General features: G+C 40.9%; 1 protein-coding gene across 6 annotated transcripts in view; it reads left to right on the plus strand.

Annotated features, from left to right (window-relative positions):
* The window catches only part of COBL (cordon-bleu WH2 repeat protein), a 161,955-nt gene that overhangs the window by 123,864 nt on the left and 23,316 nt on the right, over positions 1 to 14,775 (plus strand). For all 6 annotated transcript variants that reach the window (XM_042798183.1, XM_042798182.1, XM_042798184.1 and 3 more), the window contains one exon: positions 11,891 to 12,200. In XM_042798183.1, coding sequence (XP_042654117.1) covers positions 11,891 to 12,200 — 310 coding nt within the window. The remainder of the gene's footprint in view (positions 1 to 11,890; positions 12,201 to 14,775) is intronic.

The raw sequence follows: 14,775 nt of genomic DNA on the forward strand, positions 1-14,775 counted from the left end.
TGACCAGTCAGTTCAAGAAACTTAGAGGTTTAAGTGTCCAAGTTTTCCAAATGAAAACATTTGGGAGGGAAAAAAAAAGTATGCATATACTGTAATTTGCTTGTTTGCTCCACTCCCCTGTGGACATGCCCAGCTTCCTCTGTACCTGGCAGCTTTCCTGTTCTGTATTCATCAGGCTAATCAGTGGGATTCAGATGTTCCTCAAATAAAATAATCTATCTTCAGTCTGCTCTTACAAAGGGCACAGATTGTACTAAGAAAGCTTTTCTTCAGTTTCAGGGTACATTAAATACATGCCACTGTTCATAATACAAGGCTTTGGCAATATATCGATTGCATTTTTTTACACAAAAAATCTTTGCACAGGGAAATTCCTTGCAGTTTTGCCATGGAGTCAAATTAGTGCCTGTGAGAAAATTAGCAGACTGAAAGCAATGGAGACAGAAGTCTTTAAACTTACATGCTGTAATGTGAAGAGTAATAACAAACCTCCAGCTTGACTCTGTGCTGGTCGGATAGGGGCCACTAAGGTGAGAAGAGAGTTTTACAATCTCATGCTGAAATTGTGAGCAATCTGGAGATGGAAGATAATCTTTGAGCATTACGATGCAGTCTGTACTCTACAAAGTGGAACAGTGTCCAGCCACACCTGTTAACATTTTTTCCAAACACAGTCCTTGTGTAGTGTTTTTAGGAAAAAAAAAAATAACTAGCTCTTTGGAGTTTAAAAGAGGAGGTGCCTTTTTTTTTTTTTTTTTTAACCTTTTTTTTTTTAGTTAGGGATAAGACAGTGGGGAAAAGGGAGATAGCAAATGGATAATAATGGATTAAAAGGGCAAAAAATAGATGCAGGAGAAAATCCCAGAAGCTTCAACTTCTTGCTTTTCAAAACCAAAATGGATGTTAGGATTTGGGAATTTTTCTTTTTTCCTCCTTTGTTTTCTTCTTCTCCTCCACCAGCCCCCATCCAGTGATTCCTTAAGCATTTCTTTGGGACTTCTGCATTAATGTCTCAGTTCTCTGGTGTCTAAACCCCGCCACACTCTGCGCTGAAGGTTTGCTATTGTTCTTAGCATCCTTCCCCCAGGTATCCCTAGTAGATAACAGAATGAGCTTTTATGTCAGCACATACATGAAGAAAGTCTCATTGCTCTGTCCTTCTGCTTCTTTATGAAACTATTGGAACTGAACTTCAGACTGTTATCCTTCCTGACTAATTCAGGAGAAGTTGGCAGCCAGTTTAAAAGTTACTGGAGGGTTTCGTAGACAGACTTACAAACCTACAACGGTGTGACCTTCTCAACCTAATTTCTGTAGCAACTGAGGCTAAAAAGAAAGAAACTCAAAGACATTTCCAAATTTCCCATAGGAAAAATGACCTTTAATGCTGATCCTTATTAAGCCCATTAACTCCGGTGAAAAATTCCCCAACCTAGCTTGTCTGTTTTGAGGGTATGATCATAGTGAACCTTCAAATTCTAGAAATGGCCCTGCTCCAACAAAGCACTTAAGCATGCTTAATCAGGTACCCCATTATACAACATGCGCATTATTATTGAATGAACTGTGTAAATGAAAGCTTTAAAATGCTTCACATGAATAAAAATGCAGACAAATTTTCCCTGTAGGGATTCATCCCATGCAGGAGATACCTGCAGCTTTGCATTTTAATCAAGTGAGTGGTCTGATCCTGCTCCCATTGAAGTCAGTGGCAAAACCCAACTGCTGAAGTAGAAGCAGGATCTGATACTTACAGAGCAAAATATGAAAGGGGAAAATTTATTCCAAGTGGGTGTTCAGATGATGACCCATTTCTTGCATCAGGCTACTTACTGTTCACCATAGCACTAGAGATGACACTGCCATTAACATTTTACTATCCGCAAATCAGTACAGAGCATAGCATCCAGTTACCACTCTTGCATGTTTGCATTTCTTCCTCCTGGTATTTCAAGTTAATAGGGAAAGAGAGCCCCAGGGCAGAGCACGATTGATGAGATAATTGACTTCACAAGAGGACTATGAAAGAGCAGGCCAAATTCAGCTCTGACTTAAGTATTCCCGCCTCTGTTTATGCCTGAAATAATCTGATCTAGTCCATCTGCTGTCAGAGGAGTGGTGGCATGACAACAGAGCTCCTCTGTGAGCACTTTGTTCTCTACTTGTCCAACATTCCCATCCTTTCTGGGCTCTCAGGGAGAACTTCAGTGTGCACTGCTGAAAAAGAGCCTGAAGTGGAGCTCGTGATACCCTGCATTTGATTCTTTCCCCATGCAGTGATTTCTTGTTTTTTTTCTGTGTTACTGGAAAAGAAGTCTGTCTCTTGACATCCTTCCATACAACCAGTTGCCTTCATGGGCTTGTGCAGCATGTCTGTGGCTCTTTGCTGCTAGCATAGCCCCAGGGCACCTTGCAGTGGTTTAGGTGGTGAACGTGCTGGGCGTGCACTGTCCTGGGCTCACTGCCCTCCGTTTGCCCTCCTCCCAGCACCCGAGTCTTGTTTCCAGAGCACCTAGGAAATGTCCTTTGAAGGTGGTACAATGCCCCTTTGGAGGGTATTGCACAAGATCTTCAGGGAGATACTCAGCATTCTCTGATCCTCAGTTTTGTTCTCTGCAAGAATAATTTTTTCTTCACTGGACAGTTTCAGAAGGGAAAATGTCTTAGTGATGAGAAGTGTTCAGGTACTCTGAGTAGTGTCTCTTCAGGTATATACTTTTATTGATTGTATCATTGGACATCTTACAGCTATGAGAAATATGATAGCAGAATAATCGAGTGTGAGTGTGCAGTGAAATGTATAATAACTAAACCCAGACAAGAAGCATGCTCTTCTAGGTTAAAATATTTCTGGAGATACGTTTGCCAAAGTAAACCACCAGCCAAAGTGTATTGAAAAGCCTGTTGTTGTTTGAACTTTGGAGAGGGAAACAGGTATTCCACTGATCAGGAGGTCCAAGAGGGTTCAGTTAATGTACATCAAAAGAGGTCAGAGTAGAGCTTTGTGTCTTTATAGCACAGGGGTGTGTGAAAATGTTTTCATACCTAAAATTGGAGCTAGCTGTTGAAAATCTTCTGTGAAGGTATTTACGTTATTGGTGGTTTGGCTGAAGCATGCTTTGGCCAATTAAATAGAGTTATTTTGTGCCGTCCTAATTGTAAGTTAGACAGGTGGTTTGTGCATGAAACATTTAATTTTCTCAGGGCTCTGTCTGACTTCAGGTGAGACTATAGATACTATCCTATACAAAGACAGAAGGTGATATAAGGGAAAATGATGGGCGCACTGATGGGGGAACTGAAGGGCGACATCACAGATCTGAATGAACTGAGGTGCTGTGAGGATGGATGAGAAAAAAATCTGCAAGTGATGAAATCCCATTTTGTTAACCACCACTCTAGCCTAGAGTTCACTCTTAGCTTTTGGTGTTAAGCAAAACCAGTGTTGTTGCCATTACTGCCTGGTAAGTCTGTATTGTTAGGAAGATACTAAGAGTATTTTTTCTCTTTTGTGCACCAGTTCTCAACAGAAGTGCTTATATGCCCAAGGCAAGTATACTTTGTCCTCATAAGTTGAAAGCAACTGTTCAAAATTTTTTATTTTTATGTGCGTAATACCTAATGACTTTAGTAATAGATAGATTATTACAGATTGACCTGGTTCTCTTCCACACTTCCTAACTTCTAAATCACTTTTAATCAAAAATAAATACACAACTGTGAGTGGAATGGTGTCTCTGTACCATGGAAAGGACTCTTAAATCCCATGAGAGTTTGTATATATGTGTGTGTGTGTTTGGTTTAGGGTTGGGGTTTTTTGTGTCCTCTTTGCTGAGTTTGCTGGCAGCTAGTATCTGGGGAAGGAAAATACAATTATAATGCAAAAGTGTTTTATGTTGTTCTCCTCTGGATTATGCTAGGAATATGAAACAGTAGTAAGAGATTTTATGGAATTGTTAATGGGCAACCTGAGGAATAGAATGAGTTGATAAAACAGAGTGCATGGGGGAAAAGATGGTGAAGTTTAAAAAGAAAAGTAGAGCAAATGGCCTTTTTTCCGTGGTCTTAAAAATCACCTAATAAAACACTGTTTCATTGCATAGGTGCACTAACCATTTCTGGTTTTGATCGTTACACTGCATACGCTTTTCAGGCAATTTTATAGAGTGTGCTCTCTAAGGTCGCTCATGAAAATCACCTTCGTAGTCCATTTGTTTAGATCCTGCAGTGTGCATGAATGGAAGCTGACCACCTCTGTAAAGGATGCGGATTGCCCGAAGTCTGTCACTTAAGACTGATAATTCCCTACAAAATGTGGAGAGTGGTTTATTTCTTCACCAGGCTCCTTGCACTGAGCAGTCTCTGGTTTTAGATCTAGATTTTTCTTTCCTGCAAAGGCCTCCAAAGAGCCCCATTATTGATTACAGCATGTTACCAGTGTTAGGCGTGGTGATTCATGAAGTGCAAGTCTGAAGCTATTTCTTATATGCTCTTAAATATATTTCCATGTTTTCCTGCTCCTCTAACCTACATTGCTTGCTTGTTCGTAGTCTTTCTGAACTGCATAGACTAGGCACACTGCCCCTCTCCTCACACCTAAGTAAAGTACAAGCTAGAGGCAGGAAAGCACCTTGTAAGTCGTTCTAGCTTGCTGTTAATCTCAGAAAGTGAACACCAAGAACTGTTGTGAAAGTCTCCCCATCATACCTCATTGCATGTAAAAACAAATTAACAACTCTCACTGCTGACACATTTTTAAAAATCTGTCCTTCTCTGAGCCAAGTGGCAATGTTCTCCTGTTAATCAAGGAAAGATCTACTTTGACACATGATCCTTTTCCTGTCAAAGAGCGTTTTGCTCTTCATGTCACTTTCGTGACATGTGTTCCCTTCAAGTAAGGAAGGCTGGTTACTGGCTATGGTGTAGAGTTGTCAGAGCATCCAGACAAGGCTGTTATAAAAGCAAGGAGCTAGTAGGTTCAAGAGAGTGCCAAAAAGGAGAGAATGAAAAGCAGTTTGGCAATAGCAGCAGCATTCTAAGTCAGATGGGCTGTGCAGAGGTCAGAGAGGCTTTTTTCAGTCATTGAAGAAAAGATTGTGGGAAAGAAATGGGGATAATAAAGTCCAATATGTTAATTTTCCCCTGTCTGAAAATCTGTGTTGCATTAGTTCAGGAATTTTTCTTTGCTTGTTTGGCAGGTAAAAATAGAAGTCTGAAATGGGAGAGTTACTGGAAGTGGTAGTTTCCTCTGAGTCTTTGAGGGTCCAGCAGACAGTCTTACCTAGTGTTGTTTTGAGAGAGAGACTTCACAACAGTTTTCAGCATAGGTTTGAAAGGAAAATCAAACATTGGTGCACAGATCTTCACAGTTGCTTGTACATGGAAAAAACAGTGGAAAGCCTGGAATACGCTTGAGTACTCCTGTTCCCTGGCTTGATCCTACCTTGTATTGACTTTGGTGTAAGAAACACCACTGCCAAAAAAGCTTTTGTAAAAGTTACAATGGTGTTGTGATATCAACTAACAGAAGACAGGTTTAACCTCAAGGGAAGTGCTTAGCTACCTCAAATTTGTAAGACAGGGTAAATGGGTTCGCATTGCATTTATTTTCAACCGTAGGAGTATAGATCTAGGTAGCTGAGTTAAAGGTACTTAGCTTGTGGAAATGCTGAAGATTCACAGGGTGTATCTAATAATTCTCCATATGTACCTTTCTGATGATATGCCTGGTGAGACATGTCCTTTGTGAGTCTTTTAATTTTTGTTAATGGCTAGCATGTAAAGGAATAGATTTTGTTCTGTTTGCAGGTTTTGTGCAGTAAAAATGACAGAACGACTGCAATGCAAGAACCTGTTGGAAAACATGAGCGTGGGGCGTAAGTCTAGGAAGGAGGCTGAAAATATCTCATTACGTGAGAACTGGGAGTCACATGCAGGTCTGCGTGAGTCAGCAGCGTGCCCTTACGGTGATGAAGCACTAACCACAGACTAGGTTGCTCTAGCAAGAGCATAGCCAGCAGATCAAGGGAAGTGATTACTACCCTGTACTAGGCTGCCATGAAGCCACATCTGTGTCCATTGTCCAAAAGTGGGTTCAGTTTAGAGTTCTGTGGAACAAGCTACTGGCAAACCAGAGCAGAGGCAGCCGAGTCTGGTAGAAGGCATCAAAGATGTACATGAAGGTGCTGGGACAACAGGGCTTGTTGTGATGAAAGCCTGCTGGAGGGGAGGGTAAGGAGAATCTGAATGCTGTCTTCCATCTGACAGAAAATGAACAGTGAGCCAGACTCTTCTCTGAGAGTCACTGCAAAAGGATGAGACTGCAACACTGGCAAGATGCAGCTAGAAAATTTTCAGTTTGGCATAAAAATATGCTCATCATGGGAAGAAGCATTAAACATTGCCCAGGGGATGATTCATGATTTCCCAGAGAGGCTGTGGAGTCTCAATTCTTGAAGGTTTTCAAAACTCATCTGCTCAAGGTCCTGAGCAACCTTGTCAAAGCTGGATATTAGCCTTGCTTTGAGGAGAACGTTGAACTAGGTGACCTCCGGGGGTTCTTTACAAATGAAATTATTCTGTGATTCTATGACCTAAACAATCTGAGCCACCATTAAGCTGTTCTACATCCGCATTTTGGAGGAGGGCTGGAGCTGCAGAGCATGGTTCCTCAGCTCAGCATTTCCTGGCCTCACCTTCGGTTTCTGCAATGCAGTTACAGTAGTCAGGAGAGGAGTGCCTCAGAGCTTGATCCATTCCCCAAATCCCCCCAGGCTATTGTTAATGTGTAACAGTGGTCATTTATTTTCTCTTCATTTCTTTTAATTTAAAAAAAAAAAAAAATGAAGGTATGCATGTGGACTCAAATATCCTAAGCAGCATATTGGATTAAAACAGTCTTAGTTGTGATAAATAGAGAGAGGTCCGCCAATTTTGTCTTGTGCTTTAACTGCTCACTGAATGGTTTTTCACACCTATCTCTATGTACAAGTTTTTGATTGATGAGCAAAACAAGTAGAATGTAACCAGAACACATTGTACCTGTGTGAAAACTCTTAAGCCAACGCTGTGTTGTCTATTTTCATAATCTCTGTTAAACATTGCCATAATAAATATTTTCTTTTCCCATTTCTCCCACCAACCTTCTTCCAAGTGTATGAAAAAACATACACTTTTTTTAATACTGGTCTTTAGTGATGGTCTAAATTTTTACTGCCAGTACAAGTAATTAGGGCAGTGTTTCTTTCTCTTGTTAGCAGTTTTAAGTACTCTCAGTGAAATAGTAATGCTGTAATTTGGAGATCGTTAAAAGAATCAATATTCTTTAACATCAATAAGTTTGTAATATTTTTTACAACTTTGTTGTAATAGACCCTTTGAACTACAACAAAGGAATTTTAGTCCATGAAAATAAAGTTTTTTGGCAGTGGAACAAGTGGTGAAAGAAATTGGAAAATAATTACCAACCTCTTATCAAGAACTTAGAGGAATTAGAGGAACTCTGCATCTCTAAAACAATTACAAAGTTCAGGTTATTCACCATATAGGGGTTAAATCAAGTGTTACCTCTCTTAAAATGCTGTTGGATATACTGTTTCTGTCATTATTGAATGTGACAGTAAACCACCATCAGTGCTGTAAAACCAGAAGGTCACAGCACTTAGTTAACAGTTACAGTCTGATAAGACTTATGCCCTGTGCACATTGGACTCAGAGGGAGTGATGGATTGGACTTTGGTGACTGATTTTCTAAGTCTGGGTAGGATATGCGTCTTTTGAACACTTAACTCCGATACTAATCTCATTCAAAGTCAGTGGTGGTTATTTTCATAGCAGTAATCAAAGTGTTTTGCCCATGGTAGTATTCACCTGTTGAATTAAATCTTCATTTCTGAAAGTGCTGATTAGCATTTAAACCAGGCGAGGTTTATCTGTCTCCCCATCATTGGCATTCTGTATGAGTAATGTGTACATATACGTGATATCAAGCTGCACGAGTTCAGATACGACTCCTCTAAACTCCGAGTTCAGTGTTTTCCTAATTGCTTACAGCCTATTGAGATGAAAGCGACAAGATCTCTTTTGTGTTAAACAAGAAGCTCACATTCTTTACTGATGAGCTACTCCCCTCTTCCCCTCTCGAGGATCATGAGAAACATTCTTGCAAACAGGCATCCCAGTCCTGTCCAGGTCCCCGTCCCGTCCGCCCTCGCCCCCCACAAGAAAACGTTCGTGTCTCGGGGTTGACCTCTTTGCGCAGCGGCAGCGCTGCTGCTGCTAAACCGGGGAGATCCCCGGTGGGGCACTCTGTTGGGCTTTGCCCAGGCTGCAGCCTGGAGCCGGGCGCAGGTAAACAGCACTGCAGGGCATGGAGGGACACTCTCGAGTTTCACTTGGGAGTGAGATGTCCCACGGAAATTTCCATACGACTTGGAGGCCGTGGGCCAAGTTCTACGCCCCTTTCGATATCACACCCCACCTGAGACCAGTGAATGGGGTCACATGTTACTGAAAAAAAAAAAGATCTTGGTGTCATTACATATTTGGAAATGCAGACGGTCTTCTGAGATACAGCAGTGTTTCAGTAATGTATTATCTGTGGCAATTATTTGTGTGTCCAATCCTGAAGTGTTTGCTGCATTTTCTGCCTTAACCTGGGTGTGTCTACATGAGGTCTTGAAGATCAGAGCCTATATTGAAATCTTCTTAGCATCGTGACAGAGAAGAGAGAAATAAATGTAGAGATTTTTCTTTATTCGACCAAAAAATAATCTGAGTGACTGCCATCATTGTGATCACACTGTGCTTATTGTGTGGTTGTTCTCTGCATGTGCACTCCGGCTGAGAAAAAGTAGGCAAAAATCACAAGGCAGAATCACATCTACTACTGCAAGCTACTCAGTTGTCTGTATAGAATTGGTAAGTTTTAAAAGATGTTTTCTGACTCCTGGACTCAGGACCACTCAGTAAAGTTGAAGTAGGCTTTTTTTCATGTCATGTAGCATTACCCACTAATGCCCATCCATCTTCAGTTTGCACCAGTGGACACTTAATCAAGCGTGTAGAAGGAAGAATAGGTTCTTACTTAATCCATCCAAGGATGGCTTAGCTTTAAAACAGGGGTGGTTTAGTGCTGCTCTTAGCTGAAACAAGGTTGTGAACCATAGAAGTCATGTTTTATGTGTACGCTTTCATGTTCAGGTGAGTAGTAGTAGCAACCAAAACAGTTTGCCGCAGCCAGCAACTCTGTTCAGTGCCATGTGTTGGCTGTGTTGGAAATTAATGGATCTTCTCAGTGAAGATAAAAGATTAGGGAAGCGCTTTGACAAACTGATAGCAGAAAGGGGGACATTTTGGTTTTGCTTGAGCACGGGGAACTTAATCGTTGAATAGAAAGATGTCTTTCTGTAGTTCCATGCTTCAGAATAAAAGTGCCGTTGAATGAGGGGGTTCTTACACTGGACTGGATGATTCAGCTGCCAAGACCCAGACAGAAGAGATAGGGGTTGATTCGCATGTGTACCCTGATAATAAGAGAATTGGTTTTCGTTTTGTTAATATGTGGGAAGAGTGGGGCTGGGGGATGGAGATCTTGGCACAGAGCAGCTTGCTGAATCACACCAGGGAGAGACTGGAGTGTTGGTGGGGAAGTAGGGCTGTGTGACCAGCAGGGTCTAAATCCCTGAGCAGAAAAATGCAGGAAATAGTTGCAGGCAGGCAAGATGATGAGGAAAGGAGAGACAGCTAGGGAGGAAAAGCCTGCCATCCTCACGTCAGGAGCTGGAAGGAGGTACTCTGTTACCAATCGCTGCACCAGCTATAGGGTACAGGTCATTTATGACATCCTGGTGACAACAGATGTGGCCTGTGTTATGTAGAGGTCTCTTTGCATCAAGGTATACTGCATTGTGCATTACTTCAAAGTCTTCCCATGTGATTCTATTCTTCAACTTCCACTCTTCAAATTGATTTCTTTGCTATCCTACTTTGTTCCGTTTTTAACATACTGGAGCTTGTACTAATGCTTTGGTGGTGAGTTATTGCTGGGGTTTTTTGTTTGTTTGAAAGCCAAGCAGGCCATATACTCTTCCCTGTTCATTTGCTGTCTGTTTTTGTGGGGTTTTACTATTTGGTGTTTAATGTCAAATTTTCATATTTCTCCCTGATGCTGGTGTTTTCCTAACTGTAGTCCTGTCATGAGCATACTCTAATCCATTTAGTGACACATAGTTAGTTCCTGTAATTGCTATTTTTAGATGGAATGATCTCTTGGATTAAATCTGGAACCTAGAGCTAATGTTATAGAAAATAAGGTCAAAGAAATCAAGTAACATTACTTCCAAAGTCACAATAGAGTCTTTGGGTCATCTTCCATCATTAATATTGGTGCTTGACAGCACTTACAACTTTAATCATGATTTGTAACCCTCAGAATTTTATCGCTTCTGCTGTCAGAAATCAATTTCAGTAGTTAATGGCATCTTATAACCTCAGTCAAGGAGAATGTTAGTTTGATTTTTATTTTAGTTTTACTCAGGAATTCATTGCTAAGCTACACGCTTACAGAATTATTTCTATGACAGTTTTTGACAAAGTTGTTTTCGGTTCTCTGACTAAAAGAAAGTGCTTCTGTGTATACAACATAATGCAGAAGTATTTCATTTCTCTCTGTTGATCATTTTTATTGAGGTGTAGCTCCATCTGTGCTTCCAAAAGTTGTAGATTCTGACCCTAAAAAACAGGGAAGTGTATGTTTAGTCTTAGTCACACCTGTAGACCTGGGACTTCTCATATAATTAACATGCACTACAAATGTCTGCAGGATCAGACCATAAACTATTGTTTAATCTTCCTTTTGCTTACTGAGGTTGAAGAAGAGAATGGAACACACTTATAATTCCAAATTAAACATTTAGATTAGTCTTTATTGATTCATTTTGATCAAAAGGAGTGTGTTTGGGCTTGATTCTGTCTTTAGGCGCTCAATAATTTTAGTTGTTGAAATTATTGACCTTGTTGGGAGTTCCCCTGTAATGGCATAATTGCAAGATGGAGTCTACAGTTGTACATTTCTTAAAGGAAATAACAAAGTTGTATTTTTAACAAAAAAGAAAACCCAAGTAGCCCAAAGGAACCAAACTAAAACAGAGTATGAAAAATTGTACTGTGTCTAATCTCTCAAAATTTGCAACTTTTAATAGAGTTAAACATGCAAAGGGCATATCCCTTCATCTCCTTTATAGATGACTAAATGTTGGAAAGGTTCTGCTTCAATCATGGTAGCATCTACTTTTCTGTATGCTTATTAGTAGATTTTGTATGTTTTGAAAAGGAGATGATCGTTATTCTCCCACTTAACGCATAGGAAATTGATAGGTGGTAAAATAAAATGACACCCAGTGGGCTGGCAGTAGATCTAGTTTAACAGTTCAGTGTCCTGACTCAGAAATACTGCCTATTTTTACTTGTGTATAGACTTCTTATTGGAAATGTCATGATCTGTTGGGCAGCATGGAAGAGGAGTAATGAGATTGTGTTGTCAGAAGCAAGAACAGGAGTGGTTTCTTGCACGACATCATTTAAACTTTAGTCTAATTCCCCAAGAAACCGTCCTTGGAAAGTTGTTTCTTCATAGAAGTAAGGAAACAGATTTGCTATGAGAGTTATAAAACCCAAACTCTGCAGGATAGGCATATCCAATAACCTTTCTAAAAGCAAAGGGCATAATTTTTGTCACTTTAAAATCATCTTTATCCTATATACAAATATTGAGCTCCATCCTACTATTCCTAATGCATTTCACGTGTTTTTTCCAATTACAGAGGAATAAGTCTCTGTGATTTATGTACTGATGACTTTCAGCTAACTTTCCTTGCTATATTTCATTTAGAGAGCCTGCTGCCTGCACATAATGTTTATGTAGTGGATGACGCAGTGCTGGAGCTATCAGAGGTGGAAGAAACGGCATCAGAAAGCAGCTGTTTTGCATCTGAGGACACCACAGAAGACTCGGGTGTTGTGAGCTCTCCGTCTGACATTGTGTCTTTGGATTCACAAAATGACTGTATGAAGTTGAGAGACATCAAGCTTGTCAATGGCTACATGGACCCAGCTGAGGCGGATGCGATGTATGGCACGGAGACGTGCCCTCTAAGGAACACCTACTGCAACAGTGTGGGATCAGACAGTGCTCCACAGAGGTAAAAATTTATTTGCAACCAGCTCTTGGAAAATATCTTGCTTGTCCTCCTTGTCAGGAATCATTTAAGAAAACCAACTTCAACTTTCTCTTGCTCTTTCATAAACCAGTACCAATGCCAAGTGACTCCTCCCAGTGAAAAGCTCACTGCCAAATCCCCTCCAGTGACATACTTGTAGCAACAGGCAAAGGTCACTTTTCTGTTTGAACTTGCAGTTACATTTCTTGCAGAAGACCGCTGCCCTCTGGAGCTGGCTTCTCAAAAAAATCTGAAATTATTTTGTTACAGTTTGGTTTATTTTGTAGTTCTGATAGCATATGAAGTGCTTAAAATGTTACTGTATATTGATCTAGAAAAATGGCATGCAGATCATAAGATGGAAAATCCATAAAATGGAAGAATTCAAACCACCGAAAGCCAGGTGGAAAGGCATTGTATTCAGTGAACTTTGGGGATTGGTTTGTGGGTGTGTGCATGCATATATATGTTCACCTAATGCTAACCTCCACTGGCGTTATACCTTGGAGGGGGTTTTTTTCAACATATTTCCTTTTTTTTTTTCTTTTTTCCTTTTTTGCATAAACAAACATTTTCTTCCAGTTTTTGCAAGAAAATACGAGAACCTGGAATTTAACTAGAAACTGCCTTCAAGCACAAGTGACTCTGACGCTGTTTGTTTGCCAAAACTCACATAGTTGGTGTCAGGGCTGCAAAGGGAACCCAAAATTTATAGGACTTTGCAAATACAAGCTGGCCAAATAGGAAGCTGTGCCTCCAGCAAGGAGGGTGGCCTGGTAATACTGACAGGGATCCGCTCTGTGTGATGCTACAGAGTCATGGGACAGGGGCCAGAAATTCCTCTGAATTCTCAGTTGATATAAAGTCTATGCTTTCTGGTCTCTCTCCATTCAGCTGCTAATCTGTAGCCCCTTCATAAGAGCATGTATCATGACCTAGTTATTTCCTTCCACTAATTTCTGAGGGAGAGCTTCATCTTGGATCATGCACTGGGCGATAAATTAGGGATAAAGTCAGCCAAAGTCAGTATTTAACCTATTGGAATGATCTCAGGGCTTTTCTTTATCCATCAGTGTCAACAGGTACAAGGTCAAACCTCACTTAGATACTTGCTCAACAATACATTTTTATAATGATTTGTCCTTTTACAGTTTCTTAGGTCCTGATACAGTCTCTGTTTGGAGGATTAGATACGCTAGTATAGTAACTGCAGTTAACATTCCAGACCTGATCCACAAAAGCAACCCATTAATTTCAGTAGACTTAGATTAATCATTGTAAGATAACTAAGCAATACCAACTTTCCTCAAAATGCAGGATCTAAATGGGTTAGGAATACACACACACACATTGTGTGAGGGAGGAAGGCGCTACCATTGTGTTGAACAAAGACATCAAAACAAAGCCCTGTAAGAACAACACTAATCAACAAAAAATATTTTGGACGTTTTCTGGTTTTTTAGTCAAAGAAAAGATTGACCACATGGCATTAAGTGGCACACTCCCTCTTGGAAATCAGTATTCTCTCCACCTTTCGTTTCAGCTGAAGATGTATCTTCTGTACATGGCACTGAGATTTACCTTTGCCACACAAACACGCAACATTTGGAATAGTTGGAAAGAGTGCAGCTAGAAGAGGCAATGGGACATTTCATGTGCTGGCTGGCAGGGCTGCTGCTCCGGGGTCTTGCTGCGCCAGAGGAGTAGAAGCCGGGAGGATAGTCGGCGTACAGCCCATCGCAGTCAGGGAGGTGATTACTGCCCCCTGCTCGGCTGCAGTGAGGCCGGTGCTGTAGCACCGTGCCCAGCCTCGGGCCCCCGACTCAAGAGAGAGATTGGGGAACTGGGGAGGGTCCAGAGGAGAGCCACTGAGAGGGCAGGGAGCACGTGAGGGATGAGGGGAGAGGAGGCAAAACTGGGTTCACCTTGCAAAAGCAAAGTGGGTGAGGAGGGACCCGATTGCTGTCTTTCCCTAAACAAAAGGAGGAGGAGGACAAGAGGCAACTGTCACCAGCTGCTGTAGATGAAATAAAAAGAGAATACGAGGAGGAAATTTCTCAAAGCAGGAGCAGTTAAGCAGTGGAAGAGGTTGCCCGGAGAGGTGGAGGAATCTGTATGCCCAGAGTTTCTCAGAACTCAGCCGGGTGCGAAGCCTTGGGCAGCCTGGTCTGGCTTTGAAATTAGCCCTGTTTGGAGCAGGAGGTTGGGCTAGGCTTCCAACGTAACCTTTTCTGTGATTTTATCATGCTGAATATTCTGTATTTATCTAATATTTCCATAATTTAAAAAAGACTGAAATAGGAGACAGTTATTGTTGTTTGGGGAATTCAATTATTTTTTATAAATTCTATTTTTTTTGTAGGCTCTGAGACAGCAAAATTGCTTCAAATCAACTTTAGAGTATAGCAGAAACTTAACATTTGTGAATTATTTTAATCTTATGTCAGCAACCACTTAGATTGCCACAGCAGCGATACTGATGGTAATATTTTTAAACTTTTATGCTCTGAATGTGCCAGTAATATTTGAAGGTAAATCCAATTCCACTCCTAACCTA

The sequence above is a fragment of the Tyto alba genome, unplaced genomic scaffold (assembly GCF_018691265.1).
Source record: "Tyto alba isolate M040663 unplaced genomic scaffold, T.alba_DEE_v4.0 Super-Scaffold_27, whole genome shotgun sequence".
NCBI lineage: Eukaryota > Metazoa > Chordata > Aves > Strigiformes > Tytonidae > Tyto > Tyto alba.